The sequence below is a fragment of the Andrena cerasifolii genome, chromosome 16 (genome assembly GCF_050908995.1).
Source record: "Andrena cerasifolii isolate SP2316 chromosome 16, iyAndCera1_principal, whole genome shotgun sequence".
Taxonomy (NCBI): Eukaryota; Metazoa; Arthropoda; class Insecta; order Hymenoptera; family Andrenidae; genus Andrena; species Andrena cerasifolii.
In genome coordinates, this window is record NC_135133.1 from 5,880,776 (window position 1) to 5,897,860 (window position 17,085).

Genomic DNA, 17,085 nt, shown 5'->3' on the forward strand with positions numbered 1-17,085 from the left:
GTGGGAACTAATGCATTCCGACTGTGCAAAAGGACAGCTGGACGAGTAGCGTGTAACAGAGCAGGAAACGATTGATATTCTGATCTTCTAATGCGCAAATTTAATCGCACAAGTGTCTCCGCAGTACCGCGCATCCTTGTACTACTGTTTTTCTTATTAATCTTTGAAAAAGAACCCACGATTACTCTTCTGGATGTCATTTTTCTACGCCCGTATTCACCGGGATTTAGGTCACGGTCACTTACTTTATTGTTCTAGTCGGAACACGTCGTAAAAGCCCTTTCGGTAACGACGTCATAAAACGCTGGTTTCCTACCAATTACATTTTCACGCGATTCCAACTTCACGGACTGTGTTTTTGCCGAGGAGCTGCAGTCGTGCAGCCTGATTGGCGACGGGGTTTCTTGTTCTGCGAGCTTAATGTTCCAGAAAAGTGATCGATTCGCTGCGCATTTACCGCTCTTTGTTCTACGGACTGGGGTGAATTCAATTGTCGTAAAAATATCCACCCCATTGCTCCCGATTAGAATAGGTGAAACCTTTCGATTGAAAAATATCCTTACTACAATGCAAACTCGAGTACAGAACATCGAACGTTACAACTCCAAAACCAAGGCTTCGATTCACAGAGATCCCAATTAATATTCCATAAGATCGTCCTCCAAAATCGAGAATTATTCATCCTATCGAATCCAACAGAATTTCTATGACCACGAAACTGCCACTCAGACCTCGACACCAAGTAAGTCCTGAAACTCAGTCCCGCGCCTCGGAGAGAGACCACGTAACTCGATTTCGATAGACCGTTGAATGACTGAGATAGGCATCGATGCGATCTCGATCGCGGGTCAGCCGCGACGGACAGACGTCCTCGGCGTTTTCGCGGTTCACCGATTAAGGAGAGGTGCATTGTCTTCGTTTCTTTGCACAACGTTGCAAGGATGCTGGGAGAACGAGATCGATTGACTCGTGCTCCGCAAGAAAGCCAGCGTACGTCGGCCACATTGTCCGCGAATGGAAGGGTTACGGTCGATCGACGCGGGGCACCGTAATTGAATTTTCGTGGCCTGTAATTACGGGTGCAATTGATACTAATTTGTACGCGGGAGATTTATACGCATCCGTTCATCATGCATCGTGCTTGTGCAATGCATCGATTCTGACGATACGGGGGAGGTGTTCGTCCTTTTTGCTGTATTTTCGCGATGACAGGTGGCCATCGCTTTGCTAGACACGTAAAGAGTTCTTGGGCCTGCTTTGTGACCTGGTTAGATTCCTAAGACATCGTAGATTGAATTCTTTTAAACACCCCTTTGTGTTGTATTTATTTTCGTTACAAGGTACAAGTTTTTAAGCACCCCGTTGAAATTGACCAACGATCTCCGTCTTCTATCCAGACACGAACCCATCGTATTTACGATGTCCATTTCTCACGAGCCGAAGATACTCTCGAGGTACGAGTCAACAAAAAGTCGTATCCATTCTGCGAGAGGCACTCCGCGTTTCTCTTTTCCCTGGCCGTTTGGAGCAGCCTCGTGGAGGGAACTGTCACGCAGAGATCTCGTAAAGCCTTCAGGAGAGGAATCAACGGAGATTGCCAGATTGCCTGGAGGATCTTGCCCCTTTTTTTCTCTCCTCTCTCCACCGCTAATTGTTTTGCACGAAATCGCGTGGAAACAAAGACAATCCCTCCCACCTCGTTGTCCGTCCGTCTGTCTCGCCCTCTCCCACCCCCGCCGCGCAGATATTTCGCAAGGTTTCGTAATATCAATTGCCTCGGTGCCTGTCAAGCGGCGATGCGGCGCACCACCGCGTTCGCGCGAAAGAATTATCGCTCTGGAGGCGTTTTCCATTATTTAAGACTATGTAATTTAATAAAGTTACGGCCGATCGAGGGGTTCGGTGGTCATCAGGGACGGCCTGTGATTCGCCTCGGTACCCGGGGCTGCGCTCAAAGTGCCGGCAAGTCCAGGAAATTACCGTCTGATCAGCCTTTAACAGAGCTCCTAGCGTGAAATTATCCTCCCGCCTGGCGAAAACATCGTTCCACCGCGATTCGTTACTTCGATACGATCTGAGACGTGGTGTCTGTCCTGGGTTGCGTTAGAAGTCGATTCTACAGCCTCTCGAGCACGGGGCCAGAGTTGACTGCGCCTCGCTACGCGCAGATTGAAAATTAAGGCACGTGTCTCTTTAGTAACTCTGTGAGATAATGTAAGTTCTATGCACTTGGTCTCCGACCTTTGCAAATTTTCCACTTAAATGCTCGATGCGATTCCTTCTCAATAGCCCATCAATCGTCGATCGAATGGCGAGTCTCGCGCGATCACCGCGATTCTAAATTAACCGGTTTCGCAGTTTTGGCGCCACTCCGCGTTTCTCGAGAGCTCCCGAGAAGCCTCCCAATCGACCAGTCGAGAGATCCCGTCGCGGTCCAATTTCGGCGAGGCGCACCGCCGCCGCGTCCAGATCCCGCGATACGCCGCAGGTGTGTACGCGTTTTCGCCTGATGCAAATTATCCCCGAGTAGCCTCGACACCCCGTTCCACCAGGCCCCTGTCTTATCGCGAGGAACACGCCCGTCACGCACCACGATTTACGCGCGAGCCCGATCTCGACCCCCTTTTAACTTAGAGAAGCTGGATCGACGTTAACGACGTTAATTGTTCTCCGAATAATCCACGGGCACTTGGTTCCTTCGCTTTACAATGGTAAACTGCTTCTGCGTTTCGCTTCGACAGGGGAGTATAAAATTTAACCAGGGACATTGGAAAACTTCTATGCTATAAAACAACCCCTTCAGCGTTCCCTCAGCTGCCACTAAATCTTTAATTTAGTGGACCACAAATCTAAGCCGTCAGCATTCAAGGGCCCCGTGAAAGAAATAAGGTCGTGCAATGTTACATCACGAAGAAACATTTTTCCTCATCCTCGCTTGAAAAACAAGTGTGATCACGCGGAAATACGTAGCTTCACCGGTGCCAGTAGAAGGCTAGTCCCTCCCAAAGTGTCTCCTTCAACGGTCGACAAACATGTCGACACTTTACCCTGTGTTTTACCAGTCCCTTGCTGGAAGCTTCTCAGCCGTCGTTAGAATTAACGAATTCTAATCACCTCCTCGGAATTCCAGTCGACGCGGCGACAATCGACACCTCGCCATCGATCTCTGCCCGGCACCGACGCCGTTCTCCACTGTGATTCAGCTGATCGATCGATGGGAGACGATCTGCATCCAGATGCAGATCTCCTCTCCACGTATCCGGCAGGGCACGTCGATTGGTATTTAGGCCTCGCGTTGCGTAACCTTTTTCTTCCAGTGCTCGGCCGTCAGAGCGGATAAAAGAACTATTCCAGGAGCCGGCGGGGGCGGCAGTGGATCGTTCGGCTTGACATTGGACTGAGATTTTCCGTATGCGTCTCGCGTCCAGGCGGACCCGAGCAACCGTGAGGTCGCTCGTCTTCCTTCCCTCCTTGCCTCTCTCTCTTTCTCTCCGTTCCTCTTATCCCTGGTGGCTCTCTCGCTCTCTCGGCCACGTATCACACGCAGCCGAAGTACGGGGGAGTCGCTGAGCGTCAAGAACCACTGGCTGTTGCCTAGTACCTACGTGGCCCGAGCTATATGCGCGCGACGAGCATCCGCCAATTGCGAAATGCAGGAATTCGAAGGAGCATTCCCCGTAAGGTCACCGTGCCTCTGCTCCGGGGTCGTCGTGGTAATTGCCGCGCGATTACGGAACGCGTGCACGGACCTGGTGACTCGATCCATGAATCTTTTGGCCGCGGTGTTTTCCCAGGCGAGCTGAGCCGCGCTGGGTTCTGGAGCGTTGGAGGATTCAAGAGATCGATTAAAATGAAACTCTAAAGTGGTTCTTCTGATAGGGCAAAGAAGGTATAAGGAGAAGGGAACTATAACGTTTCAGCGCTAGTGTTTGCCACAGCCAGCAGAATGAACACCCGAATCCGCGGAATTAAAGATCGATTAAGTCCAGAGGAAAGTTTCCTAGAGAGAAACCGAAGATCGTTGGAGGCGAGCGTCCCAGGCGTCAGACTGGCGATCAGTTAGGGATAGAGCGGCCAGCGAGGCCTCGCCGAACCTTTTAGTCGTGCGATTATTATGCAAATTCCCTGTCTGGTTTATCGAGGTAATTGCGCATCGATCGTGGCGCGGTAGGCCCGGGCCACGGTTGATCCATTTATAATTTCGAGTTGTTCTGTCGATTACGAAATGCAGGAATCGCGAGGTTAATCGTGACGACGGGGTCACGGATTCAAATGGTTCGAACTGTTCGCTTTTAACATCGTTCTCGCGTCGGTTCCAAGGCAGCCGAGGACGGGTCGCGATCGCCCTTGAAGAGGGCTGAAAGACGATGATTCTTAATATTACGCAACAGGGAAGTCCTTAAGTACAGGATTGTTTGTTTCATTGCGAAACGAGGGAATAGGAAGGTCACGGCGGCAGGGTCATCGTGGTAATTATCAAGCAATTAGACCATGCATTCAGTGGTTACTTTCGACACGAGAAGCGACGGTTTTGCAACGTCAACGTCGACGAGCACTGCTGCTCGCGGACGACTAATGGCACTAGATTATTGTAAAATTCAACTCCGCGGAGGAGTCTGCGACGCGGATAATTGCAACACTTCGTAATGAAAATTATCCAACGGTGAACATGTGTCGATGCTTGCGTAAGGATAATAGGAGTAGCAATTTTCTGCGTTTTTCATGTCCCCGTGTCCACCGTGGACGTTGCGTGACAAAGTTGCCTTACAGTCGCTCGTACGCAGCGGATTAAAAGAGTAGTTTACGACTAATTTAAAAACAATCCACTTAATTGAATCGGATTCGAATTACCTGCGTTACGTACCATGCCCACGTCACAATAATACTTCGATCAATTCTGTGTACCAGCAAGTAGTCGTCAGCACTCCGACTTCAGTGTCAGAGATTACTCTTTTCGATCGAACTCGCAGCTACGCCATAAATCACCGTCCGCGGCTTAATTAATCGCAAACATTGCCTTGGAAAATCAACCCCACTTGTCTTCTCAAATGAACGAACAATTAACCTGTCTCTGTGGTGGAGAAAAAAACCTCATCTCTTCCCATTAGCTTCGCCGGCATCGTCGAGAGGCTCGCGTGTGCGTTAAAGATGTGCGGGAGCATCGCGTGGCTCGGCGAAGCAGCAGCGGAAGAGGAGCGACGGCTGTCCAGGATTCACGGTGTCACTTGCCGCTCGTAGCCTTGTAACATATACGCAAATAACCCAATAAATCTCGGCATAGGCTAGCCGCGGTGCGCATCCTTCGCGATCCTTGACACCGACGACGTAGTGTCACCGGCTCGCATCCTCGTCGCCGGCCGCGGTGCACGCGCAGAGGATGGGAACACGCGTGGCGAGCGGAGCCGGATCAAAGTAGCGTCGCTTTCCCAATAAGAACGGTCTTCAGCGACCAGTCCGTGCAGCGCGCGTCACCTTTCCCGACGAGGATGCGCGTGTGTCGAGGGACGTTAACGATCATTAGAAGTTACTGACCGCGAAGCGAGTACTAACCAGTCCCCGCGACCCGCCGCCACGTATTCTATGGTAATTGGCGGTGTCCGGGGAGACTTTCATGATGATCGAACAGAGTAATAGTGTCACTTTGGCAAATACTCAAACACCTCGAGCGACTGGCTGTTTAATAGGGACGCGTGTACCTGTTGCTACTAATGGATCTTCTGATCCAGCGGTATGCGTTTCTATGAGTCCGCCCGTGGTAGTGGCTCAGGGTTGAAAGAGTTGAAAGGAGAAGCATCGCGTGGAAAGATAGTGCCTATGATTCACGAGTTGCAAAATTAGGTGAATTGTCGAGGTGAGAAACTCGCGTTAAGACATTGAGCTCTGGCCTTAGCACGCGTGAAAAAGAACGTAGTCCTAGATTTGTTTGCTGGATAAAGTTAATAACTTTTTTTCATTCCTGGTGTCTAGTTGTTCCCCGCGCCTGTGCTCGCGAATCGACAACTTTCCACCGGGGTATCTTTCGAACGACCTCACCTGTCAACGCGAAAATATATTACACTTTTCATAAAATTGATACGAGTCAATGATGCGACCTCGTAATAGCGCAACGGACACTCTCCAGGCGCGAGAAGTTCAGTTTCACTTCTTGCCTGGCACTTCTTAATGGCGAGTTACTCTTCTGCGTCAAGGGGTTATACCACCTAGTCAGGCGGCCGAAAAGTGGCGAATGTTTGTGAATTTTTTTTGAAAAAGCGGTAGCATATATTCTTACAGATCTTTTTGCACTTAAAAGAGCAACATTTAAAGAACATTTTGTAATTTTTTTGTAGAAAAATATTCACGTTTATAATAAAGTTACAGCCGATATCCAAGAAGCCTTTTTAAACAGTTGGTTTTGCGGTGAGCACTGCCATTCGGAAGCAGATTATCTAAAATCAAAAAACAAAAAAGATTTCGTTAGTATATTAATGTATCCTGCGATTGACAGAGGGAATTTCCTAAATATTAATTTAAAACAAATTGGCGGCTATTTAAAGTTGAAGTCCTGATTTTGAATTGTGATAAATCACTTGAAACATGATCTCCTTAATCAAACTCCTAAATCTTCCTGGTTATAAAATCGCTATTGAGATAGAATTCTTCGACGGATTTCGCGGTATCAGTGGGACTCGGCGATCACGATCAAACGTTGGCGATGATCGTTAACCCGGATCAACGGTGTTTCCCAATCCCAGGGTTCGCCGATTATCGGCAATTAACCCAACTTTGCCACGGGTCTCCCCGCCAAGGCGAAGAGGTCGTTGCCGAACGAGCGACGCTTGTAATAACTGGAATCCATCGGTCGTTCCCGTAATGCGCGGCCCTCGTAAACGTAATGAGGATGATGGTAATGATTACGATGTCAATAGCGGTTTTGCGGCAGAAGGCTGGAGTAGCCGATGCGCCAGCAGCCGTCCTCTGGCGCAACGGTCAGGACGGCTAAGCGGGCAGCTGCTCATAACGCGCCTTTGCAAGAATAGAACATTTCAGGTGACACGAAATTGCTTTTAAGGAGATGGAAGGTAGGAACGCTCGGCGGCGGAGTCGCGGCACGATTGTTTATCGATTGCACAATTGGTTAGGCGGTGATTGTTTGGGGCCAGTCAGTTCTAGGATTCGCGATTAGTCATTGCGTCGGGTCGACACGGTAATAGTGAACTTAGAAATAGTAATCTTTGATCGATGAACGTGGAAACGAGGACGTAGGCTGAATTCAACCTACAATTATGGATCCTGTATCGAGCTACGGTAACCTAGATGTATTATCTCCGGATTCAATAAAATCTGCGAACGGAGTAGGCTCTCGTTAGAGTCGGGAACACCTAATTCGAATCGATAGTTGCCGAGACCCAGAAACATTCAGAAGTCATCATCTGCCATCTCGGCTACTGTTCATCAACGGATTCCCTTTAAACGCGAGTGCAATTACCTTAGCGGTGAACGGTTCGATGCATTCCACGTACGTCTCGGTGATTATCCGTGGCACAAACACAGTAATTCGCGGTACACCCAGTCGCGGAGAATTATTATGTATTTAATTACGACGGGCTCCACGGTAACAGTGATATTTCACTACGTCCCCCGCGCGAGAGGCGATTAAAGTCTATCTAAAAATTTATCGTGGTCGACGCGCTCGCGTCTCCGTGCGCATTCGTGTCAAGGAACGCCGGACAAAATTGCACCGATGAACGCACGCTCTTAGCGTTTTGCATAACGTTCCTGGAAACAATGCGAATCGATTCGCGCTACAGATTCGTGCGGTAGACGAAACGCAAGGTTCCAGCCAGAGTACCGTTCGATTGAAGCAGCAGAAGTCGCGAATCCAATTACGAGAAAGCTCACGGTCGGATGGTCGGTCATGGTTGCCCCGGCGTGCGCGTTTTTCGCGGTGTTCCGCCAGGCTGCACACGCGGGAGGTCCTTTAAACGAGCCAAGGTACCATTCTCTGCGATTCTAAGCGACGATACCTCGAGTTCGTTCGCGTTGCTTCTACTCGGTGGGTGCCAAACTGTCCCTTTCGTTAATTGCGCAATGAATTTCTAATTCGTGGCTATCCTGGTGCTTCGATGTCCCTGGAAGTGACCTCTGCTCGTGACAAAGAGGTCCGAAGTTTCGGCTAGTTGTCTTGTTGAGATAAATGTATGCAAATGAAGGGCGATTAATTATAGAATCTTCCTCCAGCACTTCCTACATTCGGCCTAAAGTCGCCTCGCTTAAGTATCACGAAAAATAAAAGCATTTAGAGTCAGGGTGATTAGTAAGAAGAGACTGGGGAGTAAGTGGAGGAAAGGGACGAGACCAAAGGATAAATGGAAGGAAGTAAATTGGCGTGAAGGTGATCGTTCCGAGCGCGCGTTGGATCGCCTAGCTCCTGGTTTACCCTTAATCCAGTGTTTTCATTTGATACCTCGAGGCGATCCCCCTCCGTGTTCCGTCCTCTTCCACCTCTCGATTTCACTTTTGGCGGCCGCGCCGCGCCGCCGATCGGCGCGCTTCGCCTCGTTCGCCTCGTCGTCTCCGTTGCGCAATCGGCCTGTTGTGCGCGTTCGCCTGCGCGCAACGCCACGGCCGATCAGCGCATGTGCGGTTGCGCACGGGCGAACGCGTGCCCAATAAGTGTATCAAGCACTGGCGTAACGCGGCGCGGAGGGAAAAATTCGATCGATTGTTTGTTGTCTCGTTGCTCTGCCAGCGGCGAACACGTGTATCGATACGATCGAGTAAACCGAGCGAGTGTTTCTCCTCGGGCTTTTTATCAGTCCCCTTTGTTGCTCGGGCTGTTCAATTCAAGAATCCGGTGCCTCTCCACTTAATTCAAAGTACCGCAATAAAACGACCGCGGCGGGCATCGCCTACGCACTTGTTGCTCGACTTCGTTACGGTTCCATTCACTTCGTGCTCTCTTCTCGAAGATCGCAGTCATAAATCCGTTCAAAGCAGACTTGCTCGACAGCTCTGTCTCTCTGAAGAGACCGCCAGCAACATTAACACGTGCGTCGCTCAGTCGCACAAACAACGACCAATTTCCGCTTCCACCAGCCTAATTATCGTTAATTCCCCATTTAGTGGAAGTTTACGTCGCGACGCCGAGCGGTTAGCATAAATCTCGCGTAATGGTAGACAGAAGCGCTGGGAGGAATCAGGAAACCGAGGGGCTCGCCCATGAATCCCGAAAATTTAAGCGACCGACCGATCCGTGTACATTTCCAGAACGCTGTCGCTGGACCCCAGCCGATGATCGATGACGAATCGCGAACGGAGGAGGCGCGACTCTTTGTCGTTCCTCCTCTGCCCCGCTGGGAGGCATCGTAACGTTACGCCACTGGCGACGAGGTGGCGATGCGAAGCGCTGGCGCGCACTTTTCGGAGGAGAGAACCACGAGGACGCGAAAAAGTGGTCGGCGAAGACGCGGGGGAGGGAGGGACGGAGAGGCAAGGCCGTTCTTTGACCCGAAACGTGGTCTGCTCGGCGCCAATTTTTCGGGAGGAACCGGTCCCCCGTGTCCCCTGGAATTTTTACCAGCGAGACCGTGGTAGCCGCCTCGCCGAGAAACCATAGCCGGCACCAACACCTGCCTTCTCCCGCTAATATATCGCCCGGCTATAAGGTTTCCATCGATTAACGTCACGCAGCTTGCAACCGAGTCCTCGGCGACGCTCGTCCATCACCGTGCAAATCGATGGCCGCGCGAAAAAAAGTCCGCGAGTCGCTTGGTATTTTCGCACTCGTCACTTGGCCGCATCATCAATCCTCGGCTCTCAGGGTGTCCTTTACCTCCGCGGAAACGTGGAATTCCTCGGTGGTTGAATTACTTAGGAGCTTCCTCTGGTCCTCTGACAAAAGCACCCCAAAGGCCAGTTGCATCGAAGTGCACCCATCGAGCAGTATCTAAAAACAGAATCGCAAAGTGAACGCCAGAAGCATATTGCAACCAGGCTTTCCATCATTACTTAATCCCCGCATATCGCGCAGCCACGCTCGCGCCGACGATTAACCAAATTACAAAACAGCCGCCTGCTCGAGCCCATATGGTCGCTATCTAAATCGACCCGAAAATGTAAGTGCAAAACGTTGGACACGATTCGCTTCTTGTATCCGTGGCCCACTGGCGAGCGCCTAGTCGCTTGGATAATCCGCGAAGTTACATAAACACCGTGGTTTCCCCGCTTCTAGATCGTTGCATCTGGTAGACTTAAGGCTCTCGTTAAGCCGGATGCATAGGCGCACGCGCCGCTTCTATCTGGGCCTCGCATCTCTCTATTCCCGCCCCTTTCCCTTCCCGTGATCCTCGTTGTTCACGGTGTGCACGTGCTTTCGTGGAAACGTGTTCACCTGTGCACCTATGTGGAACACCCGCGCGATCGGACGCGCGGAGGCTCATCGATCTCTCCTGTCCTCCGTTTTATTCTCGCTTTTACCTCGCCATAATCGCTGCTCCCCGCCTCTAGCGGCGCATAAGTTGCACGCAAAGGGAACAGAAATCGCGTCTCCGTGTCGATATTTAACGCTTTGTGCCCGGCGACGCAGAAATGCTATTTAATATCGTTGTTGTGAGAGCAGGTAGAAGATGGGCAGGGCTTTGGAATAAAGGAGGCGCTTAATTTAACGGATTAATTAAACTGTTGATTGGCCGCGAGGATCCCAGAGACGTGATTTCGTTTTTTCTTCCCCTTGTGGATGTTACGACTGCAGACGTTTTACGACAGGATGGTCGTGATGTCACCGCCTTGAGTCATCAATAATTGCCTTGATCGCAATTATAACGGAGTGCAGTCTCGATTAATGATCGTCGACGATGGGATGTGCTACTTTTTGTTAACCCTGGGAATCTAGCACCATTTGAATGATGCACTAGCCCTGAGTCAGTGCGCTTCCATGGAGTCAAAGAACAATTTTTATCCGTGGCGATTCTTGAGATTGCACGGTGTGATTTTAATAATTACAGCAGGGTAGGCCAATGCACCAGGTATCGAAGAGTTTCGACCGATAACGCGACTGGTTTTCCTGTAATAAAATCACGAGTACAACAGCACGTACGCTGCGCCGATGATTTCGATGCCTGGTGAGCAGAACCATCGCTGAGCTCGAAGCGTCAACGAGAAATCGTTCCGTTCCCACTCGTTCCGCAATCCTCGGCGCAACATCGAGGAGACCTGCGGAATAGCAAAGGAGTTTGACAGCAGTTTAGACGCGCGGATAAACAGAAAAGCGAACAATGAACGCGCAGAGTGCAACGGAGAGTGCAGCAGAGAATTCGTTATCGGCCGTGAGACCACAAGAACGATTGTCCCGGTAAATGCAAACGCGCCTTGTCATTCGAGAGCAGGCGATCGCTTTGAATGAAACGGGATCTAACGATCGCGTTGATAAGGATGATCGACGTTAACGATAGTTGTTAGCTCATTGTCCTTTGGTCCAATCGCGATGGCTTCTTCCGTGAAAGGACTCTGCTCCGTTGCACTCATTATTGCCCGCAAACATCCCGATGAATAAGAAGCGTCAGTGCGCTAAATAGATTATATCGTGCCGCGAGGCCTTTAGATTCAAATACCACTGAACGAGTTGGTACTGCTAACATCGATGTAATAATCCAATTAACGTCGGGCTCTGAGTCATCGTTTTTGTTGTCCCTATGATTTGTTCGTTCGTCAGCTTTATCGTGATTTATTCGCGCGTGGTAGTCGGACGTTGAAAGGTGGAAAACCACGTCCTTGTGTAGCACAGGCTGCTTCAACAATCGATGGGATTGCTTCGGAGATCAGAGACGTGGAAAAATTGAAAAAGAGTTGCAGGGTTTTAGGTCCTAAGGGGCTATGCCTAATCAGCTGGCAAAAAAGAACGCGATGTTTGGGATTTTTTTTGTGGAATATCTACTGTATATTTTCTTACAACAAAATTCCTGAGAGTTGCTGCATATATGTACTTTTAAACTAAGCGAATAGTTGTAAAAATATATACAGTAGATCTTCCATAAAAAAATCCCGAATATCGCGTTCTTTTTCGCCAGCTGACCAGGCATAACCCCTTAATATCAAATTGCATTATGAGACTTCACCGTCGTCCCGAAAATGCTCGTTCACTCTGTCTCAATTAAGAGCGATTATACAGAGATTATGAGAGATTTGCAAAGTAGAAACTACTGCGCTTACAATAGCAACCCTAAGCAGACTCTGCGCGTTTAATTTTACTAGCCTTTAAGGCACTCGAGTTACTGTGTCAATGTCTTCTGAACGCCGTAGCTAACCGTAGTACTATTCATCGATGGTAAATCCGTGGCATGAATATGAAACTTCCATCGTTAGCCTTGGGTCCGACCTAATCAATTCGCACCTAATGTCGAATGCCTCTTCCAAACGGTAACTGAACGTGAACACCTTATGCAAACCTTGTCATAAAGAGTTCCCAGCACTTTCATTTTCAACTCCAATGCATTTGTTCAAAAACCAAGGCCCGTACTAGTAAAAATTCAAATTTCACTCTACATTTTTTTTATATATTCCCTGGACAGGAATCGAGCGACACCACTGGTTTCGAAACACCTTGCGTGTCTCTCCCTAATTTTTTTGATATCCATTGGGCGCCAGGGTATTTACATATTCCAAGCACGGCGACGTCTCGTTCGCATAACTCAATTCCTCGTCCAATTCAATCTGTTCCAACGCTGTTAGTGAACCAACGACAGAAGATTCCAAGTCCCTTCGGCACGAACCAGCCAATCATCGCGATGAGTTCGCGTTCAGGCTAGTGAACGCGATAGTTCAAGTACGAGGAGTCGAACTCGCTCGTCCTCGCGAGTTTCCCTCGGTCTTTTTTCGACGATGACGAAAAAGCGAAACGAAAGCACGGCCTTTGGACTGGCAAGGGGGGCTCTCGTTGCGACGGCCGTGCGAAAAATCACGTTATTCAGTCGATAGTGAGTAACGAGCGAACTATTCGGTTGCGCAACCGACGCCAGAGCACGGGCGCCGATTCTCGATCATCAAGGTTTCCGGCGAAGCGCCAAATAAATCGGTCCCCGCCGCTGCAACCTTCGAGTATCGGACGTTGAACGAACCTTCTGTGCTCCACGATGACGCGACTGGTTTCGGTCCATCTGTTGCGCGACTTCTGCGAGAATTGCGAAGCTCTGCGAGAAAATTCAGTCCGCTGGCTTGCTCCTTAACAACCAGCCTCAGTACGACCACGAGGAGTGTATCAAAACTTGATTGGAAACGACAGTCGAAGGATCTTAAACGCGGTGATTCGCTCCAAGTTCTGACTAACTGCATCCCGAAACGACGAGTCGAAAGACGAAGTGTGTATACAGAAGTGGAGGAGTCTGTGTTTGACGCTAGAAGTTTTTGGACGAGAATGAGTAATTAGCTCCCCCAAGGATGCTTCAAGGCCACCCACGCGCGACTCCTGAAGACTTCCCTGCGGTGTCTTGCTTCGGTCTCCATTCAGCATGTAACAGCCTGGCAGACCAGAAACGAATCTTCGGTAGGGGCTAAGATTTATCTGACGCAAATTATGGCGAAGCACTGGGACGAGATTCACGGCGAAACGAAGTACAGTGTTCTCGTATAGTGTCGTTTGGTTAGCGTAATTGTTCCTTTTGTTCTCTGAAATTCAAGGCTACGTTTCAGCGGCGCGGTTGCCCTGACACACCGCCGGCTCTTAATTGTCTTCTCCAGAGAAGGAATTTATTATTCCCAGGGCAGCGCGATACCACCGCCCGCGCCGATTGGCACACTGCTGCTGGATCATTCCCAAGCCTCGGACTAGATTCGCCAGGCCGAAATATCAAAGGTGCGGGTCATCGTCTTCCCGTCCCTGTTGCGTCCTCCCGGATCAGAGATGCAGGATGCAGGCCACGGTGATACAAGTTCAGAAAAATGCAAACAACAGACGATCCCGTCCAGTGGGGATAATGGGCACGAGGGAGCGCCGATTGAAAATTGCAGGATACCCCCCCGGTTGCGAATAATCACGCTGGGCCGCGTGCGTATGATCTCCAAGCGGTTACAGGTGGATGGAACGCGGGGATTTCGCAAGCAGTGGGACTTCGGACGATCGACCGATGGTCTTCGATGCCATTTGCGCTAATGTCTGCCGCTAAGTCGCCTGGGAATCGCGGAAACATCAATCGGAAAGATCGTGCAAAACTGAAACTGTCCCTTGAAGTGGCCACTTCCAAGTGTTTAGCTGTTCAGTTACAAAATAATCGTTTCAAGACGCCCATGATTTCTGGTTCGAAATTTTCAGGCACGCACAGTCACAGTCTAATTCACCGCGCGGCTCGAGAGATCGAGGATAATCGCGCAACAGGCTGGCACGCGGTCTCTTCCCAGCCTCTTTGTCGTCGCTTCGTAATGATATTCCACTTTGTTAACGGCGGGCACAAACTCGGTAGCCATGATCCGTTTCCACGCACCGGTGCGCTCACCTCCTCGTCGCCGTCGTCGTCTTGTCGTCATCGTCGCGCTGCCGGACCCAAGAACACGCGTCCCTCGAGGATGATGATCCCGCGACGCGGCTATCCCATCCTTCGATTCCTCTTTTTCTACTTCGTCTTCTTCGTTTTTCTTCCCCCCTTCGAGCGGTTCTGCGAACGATCGCCTGATGAGAATGGTTGCGACACGCGACTGGCCACGCTCGATGGATCATCTAGGATTTTGGGACCATGGATTTAATTGTTCCTCGCGGTCGTGTCCCTGGAGGACGATCCCACATTGGCGGACACAAGGATGATAGAATCGTGCGATGTAGTATAACGTGTTATGATTATGGGTTGGGTCTTAGGGTGGGATGTGGTTTCCTCTTTATTGAAAGCAGAGCTTGTTACCATGTTTCGGATAGCCATTAGCTTGTTTTTTTTTATCAAGGGATACCATGAAATGGGGATTCCTTGCTGAGTTTGATCGATGGTCCTACAGTCTCTCGATCCCTGAAGGTTGACGGTTAATAATCCCAAGGCAGCATTTAGTGAAACTTTCATTTCTATGACGGATATCATCAGAACGTGTCTATCAAGCAGCTGTGCCCAATGATGAATGTACTCATTCGCGAAAAGTTTGGTGGCAGTAATGGTCATCGTGGATCTCATTTGGAAGCGTCTCTGCCATCTGGAGCTTCAAAGACTGGTAGCAGTTTCAGGTGTAATGATACTGCACATCCATCAATCATTAGTACATGAAATTAGATGAAGCATCTTGCACACGTAAAGATTACGTGTTAGAGAAAGTGGTAATAGACACCGCTATTAATCCACTCAATTCAGTCGCGTCTTCCATGCCCGTAGAAGCCACAAACTTAATTTAGCATGCGAGGTACGCGTGGTATCATTGTTACTTGCAAATACATGAAGCTTGTTACGTGCAACCATCTCATTACGATACAAGTTCCTATCCCAACATGCTTTTTTATCGTCCATCATGAATATTCAGTTGCACACTGTTGGGCCCAATCTCCACTAACCTGGTGACCCATCTGAACCCTCTTAGATCAGTCTTTCAGAATGCAATACAAAGTCTCTGAATAATCAATTCCCCATTACGATCGGCAAACAGCCCCTCAATGAGGCGGTCGGCACAATCCAGCTGGCACAAGACGAGCGCATCGTAATCACCTCGATCGACAAAGGAGTTAAATTCGCTCGTAACGTGATAAAAGGAGTTATAAAAGTGAAGTATCCGTTGCGAAACGGACTGTTCTCGCTGTTCCACGCGATCCTTTCTAGGACCCACGAGTCCGGCCGCTAGAGAAAGGACTCGAAGCGCGCTTCTGTTCGATCGCTCGCTCGTGACTGGTCCACTCTTGACCCTGTTCGAGCCGGCAGTGACCCCGTGTCGATGAGATTCCATCAGATACCGCGGCATCAATTAAAACGAGCGCGACTGAACGAGATCCCTGTGGAATTCGCGACCTCTGGTCCACCTCTGAACCTTTCACGGCGCCGACATCTTTTTCCCAATCGCGAGAGCCTCTCGAGGATCTCGTTCGCGAGGATCCTAAGTTGCTCAAGGTCCAACGTCAAGGTTGCGCCGCGGGTTCCCGAAATTCGAGGCCACGGAGTAGAACTGGAGCACGATGGTCCACGATGGGATCGCGAGGACTGAAGGGTCAATCGTGCAGAACAATCACTCGACCCCTTCGATCCATCGATTGAATCGAGCCATTGTTACGCAGATAGACTGCATGGACAATGGTTTGCGATTTTTTATGGATTGCTCTGTTGACGTGCATCCTGCTGGTTTGCGTTCCTTTTAGGGAGAGCTTCTTCATGTTTGAAACGGGGACAAAGGGCAGGTTTGATTTCTTTCGGCGGCTCTGGGGTTGGTCTGCTTAAAGTTGTGACTATACAGGGACAGGAGCGAAGAAGAGGGTGGGAACATTTGGGGCTTGGGACTCGGTTCGTAGCAGTTTGCAGCTTCTCTTTTTTGTAAATAATCTCTAAGTCCTATCAGAGGCAGGCTTGAATATAGAAATATAGAAACATGATTTCGAAGCAAGGGGCACCTAAATATCCCCCTGTGGTACCTTTTGTTTTCAGATCAGAGTGCCCCTGAAAGTGAACTTCTCGGCAAGGCCTAAGGACGTCACGGTGACGATCACGAAAAAGCACCTGACCTGCGGTATAAAGGGTCAACCACCCATCATCGACGGCGATTTCCCTCACGAAGTAAAAGTCGAAGAGTCCACCTGGGTCATAGAGGACGGGAAACTGCTGCTCCTCAACCTGGAAAAGGTGAGTCCACCCACTTATCCTTGCAAGTCTCTCACACTGCGCTCTTCCGCGACCTTCTCGACCTGCGACCTTGCTGGCCCGATGATTTCGCCGATGCCTATCGTCCTAACATCGATTCCGAGCGCAGATATCAGACACAATGTGAATTCGGTACCCTGACGTGGCCCTGAACCATCAAAGTAATGTATGGTGATTTTGCTGAAGGTCGAGTAGTGACCGATTAATAAGCAACAAGTGTTTACTTAATCAACGAGACTCGTTTACTCTTATTGTTAAAGTCTCATTAATCGCTTGACCCATTTACTGCTCGTTTAATCCT

The 17,085-nt window shown here is 49.7% G+C and overlaps 1 protein-coding gene across 1 annotated transcript in view; it reads left to right on the forward strand.

Annotated features, from left to right (window-relative positions):
* Nudc (nuclear distribution C, dynein complex regulator) overlaps positions 1-17,085 on the forward strand; it is a 67,782-nt gene that overhangs the window by 49,753 nt on the left and 944 nt on the right. The window contains exon 5 of the mRNA XM_076829379.1: positions 16,572-16,766. Within this exon, the coding sequence (XP_076685494.1) occupies positions 16,572-16,766 (195 nt within the window). The remainder of the gene's footprint in view (positions 1-16,571; positions 16,767-17,085) is intronic.